Source organism: Terrapene carolina, unplaced genomic scaffold, assembly GCF_002925995.2.
Source record: "Terrapene carolina triunguis isolate 2854851 unplaced genomic scaffold, T_m_triunguis-2.0 Scaffold58, whole genome shotgun sequence".
Lineage (NCBI taxonomy): Eukaryota > Metazoa > Chordata > Testudines > Emydidae > Terrapene > Terrapene triunguis.
Window position 1 is genome coordinate 12,520,113 of NW_020664409.1, and position 8,105 is coordinate 12,528,217.

Genomic DNA, 8,105 nt, shown 5'->3' on the forward strand with positions numbered 1-8,105 from the left:
TTTTAGCCCAATGGTTTAGCACAATCACCTGGGATGAGAGAGACTTGGGTTCAATTCCTCCCCCCCACATCAGAATGGAAGACCCTGTTCAAATCCTCTCTCTCTGAGGGAGCTCTAACCACTGAGCTACAGGATATGCTGATATAGAGCTCCCTCAACCTCTCCTGAGGAATCTGTGCTGCCGTGTGTAAGTAGTCACTGGAGCAGGGCAACCGGCCCCTGGATCACCCACCTCCCATGCTGGTGCCCTAAACTCCAGGTTAGGGAATCTCTCTGACAAAGTATTTATCCACAGTGGAACACAAGAGCCTCTGACCAGATCAGGCCCCAGGGGTGAGATATGTGCTCCTTCATCTATCTTTCCCTGGTTTGTGGAGCCTAGGTGTCTAGATACCTAAAGTGAGGCAGCAGTGTGCATGCCCAGAGGCAGCTACATAGGCAGCTAGAGAACATGTACAGTGCAAATTTAGACACCGAGTGAATTTTGGTGACTATGTGGTTGAGTGGCTCGAGTGGGGGTTTTGCAAATCACAATGGTGCCTAAAAACTGGGACTTAGTGCTTAAGTACTTTTGTGGATCTGGATCCAGGCCCCAGTGTTTAAGGAAAAAGGACACAACCAAAATTTTAATAAGACTTGTGGCTATCAGCCTTATCAGTCTGCTTGACTAGTGTGTCCCATTGCCATTCCTTTCCTCTGTTTTATAGAGGTCGCTGCTCCCAAGTGCATAAATGTCTTCTTCTGTGTTTGGAGAGTGTCTAGCATACTGTGAATGCTCCTGTACGCTGAATAATTAATCAGGGAGCAGAAAATGGAGGACTGACTTTAATCTGTGAAAGTGCTTTAGGTGCTCTCTTCTCCCCCTTATGCATATCTATATGACGAGAAGGGAGAATATGGCCCAAAGTTTGTAATGGGAGCACTTACTGCTACTTCACACGTTCATATACAAATTGTATAGCAAGTTACACTGCTTTCACATTCTCCGAAAGTACCAGATTTGAAAAGTGCATTTCATGAGACACAACTACTAATCATCCCATAGCCACAAAGTACTTACATGCAGTTTGTGCTGCCAACTCTTTTCTAGAAAGCTATAGTTCATATAGAGCAAGTTTCCAGAGGCTACAATTTACTATCATTATGATAATATAGAAACAATTCACATTTCTGCTATCTACAGTTTACAAGCCAATTTACACCAAGATATGGTTAGGAGAAGGGAAGAGAAGCACAGGCTAGCAAGTGCATGGTCTTTCGATCAACAGACTGCATAAACCACCACAGAACAAGTTAAACAAACAATTTATTTATTTTTGTGTCAGATTTGAAAGTGGCAGTAGAAACAGACATTTGAGAACAGAAAAAAATTCAAGCAAAGTTGTACAGGGCCAGTCTAAATATGTCATTGGTGCAAACCCAATTGTCACTAATATTCTTGAGAACAAACAGCTGGTGGAACCCCATCACTGGGTCATTATCCACCTAAACAAATAAAATAAAAAAGTAAGTTAGAAGTAGGAAGGCCAAGCCAAACCGCCTCAAACTACTCAAGTCTATTAGCATAGCATGTATCAATTAAATATCCACTGCCTCTCTTTCAAGTCTATTCAACTGACATCAAGATACAGCATTAGTTGTATTACCTCAGGCTCAAACAGGAATTCTTTTTAATTAAAAAAAGAATTGATTTAAATGCAGTAGCAGAATGCAATATTTCTAAATGGAATATTTCTAAAACCAACAAGCTTCTCCTTATATACTAGTCAAAGCATTACAGTTTGCTAGTCTCACCTTCAGCTGACCAACTACCATACTAAGTATACAGTTATCAGGCGCTGGTTGGTGATCTTGAGATGTTATGCTGTGTTGGATTTTTTGGAATGGAAGGCTCTGTTTAGGAGGGATTAAAAAAGAAACTCACATAAACTAAACATATTAATGTAAGTATTTCACTCCATTAATATTTCTGCTCCAGCAGTGTACTTGGTACTCTACATGAACATAAGAACAGCCATACTGGGTCAGACCAAAGGTCCATCCAGCCCAGTATCCTGTCTACCGACAGTGGCCAATGCCAGATGCCCCAGAGGGAGTGAACCTAACAGGTAATGATCAAGTGATCTCTCTCCTGCCATCCATCTCCACCCTCTGACAAACAGAGGCTAGGGACACCACTCCTTACCCATCCTGGCTAATAGCATGGTCCCTGATCCAAGGGAGTTAGACATACAATGCAGCTAATACATAAAATACTAATTGGCCATATGAATGTTAGATCTTAATAGTGCAAACAAAAGCAAATCTGATGGAAAAAAGTCAACATTTAGTATAGTTAACTATAATATTGTGTTTTAGAAAAGTGTATTATTGTGTCAAGTGAGGCAATGGAAATTCCCCACACCACTAACACTGTACAATAATCCTGCTCAATGATCTTGCAGGGAATATAAATATTTTCTTTCCTCATATCACAAGACGACCAATTTCCATAAGGTCAGCTGGCATAAAGATCTATGTACAGTATGTGGTTCTTTAACAACAACAACAACAAAAAAGCATTCGATATTAAGAAAGTCTTAATAAGTGGGTGTTTAAATATGCTGCAGCGCAACACTTTTGTACCATGTACTCTGAAACTAAAAAGTCACTATTGTAAGAAATGGCACCTTCTTATTTCCCATGTGTATTCAGAACCCTATCTGCTGAAACTTACTGACAAAGTTTACTATGTTTGATTCCTGTTAGCAGAGCAGACATAGCTAAGGCTACGTCTTCACTACCCGCCTGAATCGGCGGGTAGAAATCAATCTCTCGGGGATCGAATTATTGCGTCTCGTCGGGACGTGACCATCGATCCCCGAATCGACGCTTGTACTCTACCAGCGCAGGTCGGAGTAAGCGCCGTCGACGGGGGAGCCGCGGCGGTCGATTTGCTGCCGTCCTCACAATGGGGTAAGTTGGCTTGGATACGTCGAATTCAGCTACGCTATTCGCGTAGCTGAATTTGCGTATCTTAAATCGACCCCTCCTCCCCCCCAGTGAAGATGTAGCCTAAGAGAGTTGGATTTTATACTGCCTCATCCATCAACAGAACTGTTCATTAAGTTTCAACTACAGGGCCAAATTCAGCCCTCAACTACAGTAACAATAAGGTTTCACAGGCATAACAGAGGGCTGAATTCAGCCTGCAGAACATCTTATTTGTGATGAAGAGTAAAGAACACCGCTTAACTTTGAGATGCTGGCACTTTGAAAAAACATATTTGACTTGTAAATTAAGCAGATGTTGTTGAACAAACATGGAACCTTATGATGCAATTTTAACAGCAGTTTCATTGCAGCAATCAGATTTTTTTGAACTCTGAAAAGTTCTGCAACTCAGGCACAGGTGTTCTCTCTACTACCTGTAATCACATGGAAGCATGCGGGGTTTAATTGTTTTTAAATCCTGAGACAAAGCAGTTCAGAGATTTTTTTATTTTAAACCACTTTTAATATATACAGAAGCGTACCATCAACTTTTCCATGATGGCTGTTTTTCCTTGGAATTGCTGTCCTTCCCAGGACAAGCAAGAAGCATCTGTCTGAAAAAGAGAACAAAGTGTCTAAGTCATTCATATCAATGTTACAGAAATGAGGTAAGATTGAAAGGTCTGAGGCAGTGTTTCTTAACCTTTTTGATACTAGGTACCAGTTTGCTGCCTTCCTAAACTGTGTCAGGGAGATCTCCGGGACCAGCACTGGTCCATGAGAAACACTGGTTTAAAGAAATCTAGAGATACATGTGAAGCGTTTGTAATCTAATTTAGTCACTAGCAAATGAGTATTTGTTACAACTGGAAGTTATGCAGAACATGACTAATAAGTTATCAAAAATGGTACAGCTTGTGATCAGAAAGGGAGATATTGGCAGAGTCAAGCAAGCTTTCATGAAGTAGACCCACCCATTCTATTTTTGGCCTAGCTCGTGCCATCACTTACACTAGAGCTGTAGGGTTTTCATATTCAATCCTCACCCCATTTTAGAACTTTCTCCTGTTTCCCCACAGAGGTCTTAAGTGGGCCTACAGTTCATATGGAAGAATGGCAGAATCAAGTAGTTAAGAAAATTAAAAAAAAGAGCAAATTTCACCACTTCCCCTTTTAGTTTTTGATGCTTCTTCACCGTGACAGATTTCTCATAGTTCAAGTTCTCCAGCAAGTGAAACAACAACTCCCACTCCCTCAACCCTGACATTTCTGCTACTCAGAAAAATGGATTTAAAAATAAATAAAAAAAAAATCAATCCCACAACTGCTGACAGAAGAGAGGAATATTTATCAAGGCTCATAATTTATAGGGTAAAATGACAGTTTAAGGAATTAGAATTGGTGGGGGATATGTACTTGCTTCCATTCTATCCAAGACAGAAACATTGCCTCATACAAGCTACTGTCTTTATAGTGGAAGTGCAGAATACATCAAGCCTATAACTCATCATTCAAAATGATCAATGAGGAAGTTAAAAGTTTGAGCAAAGTCAAACTGATACTTACATAGAGAGCACTTAGCTCTACTCTACTGGAATCAAAACGCTGGTAATAGAGATGCACAAAACTTGTTCCAACTTGCTCCCACATAGGTCTCTCTGCCATTCTTGCTCTTTGTCTAAGTCTGTCAAGAAGGCAAATATTTAGAAGTTTTAAGTCTAAAACAGTGATACTCAGACTGAGGCTCACAAGCCGCAAGTCACTCTTTAATGTGTGTCCTGCAGCTCTCTGCAGCACATATTAAAATACTGATTTAACTAGCCAATCAGGATGCTTTTACTATGTTATTAACCAATTGTAGGTAAGATATATATCTATATCTACACACACAATATATATTTCCCCTGCCATACTGTTTAAATATGAATATCTAGTACTACAGTAAATGAAACAATGAATTCACACTACTGTGGCTCTTTGGGTAATGTTGATCTCTAATTTGGCTCCAGAGCCACTGAGGTCTGAGTATCACTGGTCTACAATAATCCTAAATTACCAAGGTCAGTGGAAACTGCAGAGAAAAGAGGAAATAGAAGAGAAGAGAACATTTCCTTTTCTGCAGTACACTTGGTGAGGGGGCACAACATTATGTATCATTTTACTTCTTACTTACTATTTGAAGTAGAATCCCATCATAAAGATTCTTTAAGACAATTCAACTGCCAGCTTAAGTCCCAATTCTGCAGCAAGTTGCTTGTGGGTGCCCCCCGTGCAAGTGTAGCGCTCCATTGACTTCAATGGGCATCTGGTTGCACAGAGCTCATTGCAGGATTGAGGCCTTAATGCTTTCCATTCTTTTGTTGTGATCTTGTAAACACATTCACAAGTTTATTTAACTTCAGTATTGGGAAAAATCCCTCTTACGCACCCACAAGCCCATCTCAGACCCTTTCATTCTTTAATAAAACTTTACTTCAAGTTCTTAGCTCACATCTAAGTTTTAAAAAGAAAGCTAAAACCTTCACATGGTCTATCATAATTTTAAAAAATAAACTTAAGTAGGGGGTTTAGCATGTATTATGCAGATATCTAAATGAAAAGTACACCACAACTGACTAATGGATCTCCGTTCAAGTGGGGCATTTTTGTGAGTTTAAACAAAACAAAACTCCTAATTTTCTCTTGCTGCTGTTCATAGATACCCCATTACACCAACATGTATTGCCTATTACCCAAAATGTCCCGCTCCTAGAAACCTTAAGGGACCCACCACCTGCACAAGATAGAGGATATGAAAGTTGGATAACTGAAGGTGTGGCTAAACTTGAGGCTCTGATTTGACATATGAAAGACTTTACAGAAATAAAGACTCCATAGGTTTAAGCTCTTAAAGTTCAGTTCTACTGTGAAAAGCATAATTGTTCTTACAGGAAGAAAATGTGTGGAAAGAACATCTGTTGATGGTAGTGACTTAAATTTGTGCTGCCCTTTAACAGTTGGCCCTGCAGATCCACCAACTCAGAAGGGCTTGTTTACACTTAAAACACTACAATGGGTTCTCTCATTGGCATAGGTAATCCACCTCCCCAAGAGGCAGTAGCTAGGTGGATGGAAGACCTAGCACTGTCTACATGGGAACTCAGGTCAGTTTAACAACACTGCTCAGGAACATTGATTTTTCACACCCCTGACCAATGTTGTTAAACCAACCTAATTTTCTAGTATAGACAAAGCCTAAGACTGAGTGAGAAGCAGATTCTCTCCCATTTTTGTGAACAACCCCCCCTATTTTTTAAAAGGTACAGATAGTTTCATGTGTGCAACCCCAATAACCACAAGGAGGTCACATAGGTGTCACTGGGAGCAGTTTGGTCCACAGGATCTTTAGTAATGGCAATGACTTGAAGAGCACCAGGGCTAGCAGTTGTTCACCTGTAACCTGAACACATTAGAGATCGAAATTGTCACTAGGCAGAGGTTTTTCTTTTTTTTAAGTCCCTCTTCAATGCTCCGTGTTCCAGGGGACACCACTAACTTAGCGAAAGAGATTTCAGGTCTTACTCTCCTGGAGCTCTTCAGACACTGCGTGGGTTTAAGAAAATGGGGTCTCCCCCCGCTGCTGTGTGTAAACGCCTTCCCAACAGGGGAAAGGGAGTCGAGCTGGCGGCAGTTTGCCAAGCCAAGCGCTGTGCAGCACCTGGGAATTTGGCAAAGCCTCCTTTAAGGCAATAAAAAGCCCCCCCCCCGCGCTCAGGGACAGCCTCCAGTCGCACTCCAGAGCTGGGCGCACAGGCTGCCTGCCTCCCTCTAGGCTGCACCCAGACTCAAGGCACAGGCGCCTAAATCCCCCCGTCAGTGGGTTGGCGCGGGGCAGCCGAGCGCACGTGCAACCAGAGACCTGAGGAAGGAAAGCACAAGGGCCACACTCCCTGCACCAGCCATCCGGCCCCCAGCGGGTCCCCCTTGCCACACGACTAGCCTGCGGAAGAAATTGCGCTGCTGGTGCTAACGCGACTGGTCCCCAGGCTCCGCTCAGCGCAGCCAGCGGCGGCCGCTCTGAACCCGGCGCGCGCGCGCTTTCTACTGCGGCGCCACGAGCTGTCTTACCGGCCGCCGCTGCCTGGGAGCCCGGCTCAGCGGCTGCCGCGCACGTGGTATTTGTGGCCGGGCTCGCGAGCCGGTAGGTGGCGCCGCGGGGCCGGGTTTGAGTTGTAATCAAAGTGCCCCCCGGTGGCACCGTGAGCTGCGCCCACTGAGAAGGGAAACTGCTCCCGACTCCAGCGCCAGTGCTGGGCAAGCTCCGCTTCGGCCCCCTCTTGCGAGGCCGTGAGAATAAGCGCTGCAGCTGTTGGGAGGGGGGCGTCCCCCGGGGTGCAGCTATTATCAACACGAGTAATTGCATTTACAGTTACTCGGCCACTAAGGGCTTTGTTGTGACTGGTAGGCTGCGAGGTCAGCAGGAAACCTGTTGTGGTTCCTGCAAGAGAACTGCTCCCATATGAGAGCACTGGAGACACCTACGAGAGAGGCCGTCTCTGTGCTACCAGTGAGGCTCAGCGCTGGCTCCGGAATGCAAACGCTGAGGCATGTGCTGCTGTAGGCTCTTGGGGTGAGGACAGACGCCCAGTCTCTGCTGATAGTTGTATGGCGTGTCTTTGCCAGTCCACGGGGATTAGCCCCGCATACTGGAAATAGGGACCTCACTCTGCGCTTTCCCGCCCTTGCTCAAACGCTTCTAGAGGTGGGTGCATGTGGCACGCACGCAAAGCAAACTAATCCGCGTTAGAAGTGAAACTGATACCACTCGGACGCTGATCTCATCAGTTACCGCATGCGGAATGGGATCAGTACGTGAATGGGATACTGACACGGATAATTCAGCATGCTTCGTTATGTTGGGTTGTCTGCTGAGTAGGTGGCACTCTTCTCTCTCTGAACGAGGAGTACTTGTGGCACCGTCCTTAGAGACTAACAAATTTATTTGGGCATAAGCTTTTGTGGGCTAAAACCCACTTCATCGGATGCATGCAGTGGAAAATACAGTAGGAAGATATAGAGAGAGAGAGAACATGAAAAAATGGGTGTTGCCATACCAACTCTAACAAGACTAATCAATTAAAGTGGGCTATTAT

General features: G+C 43.8%; 1 protein-coding gene across 1 annotated transcript; it reads right to left on the reverse strand.

The window, feature by feature from the left end:
- Positions 1-1,371: 1,371 nt before the first annotated feature.
- Positions 1,372-6,915, reverse strand: LOC112113297 (nuclear transport factor 2-like). The gene is made up of 5 exons (XM_024209541.1): positions 6,872-6,915; positions 4,540-4,657; positions 3,516-3,587; positions 1,795-1,893; positions 1,372-1,485 (listed from the first exon to the last, which is right to left on the reverse strand). Exons 1-5 carry the CDS (start codon positions 6,913-6,915, stop codon positions 1,372-1,374), a joined length of 447 nt encoding a protein of 148 aa, XP_024065309.1.
- Between the last annotated feature and the right edge of the window lie 1,190 nt (positions 6,916-8,105).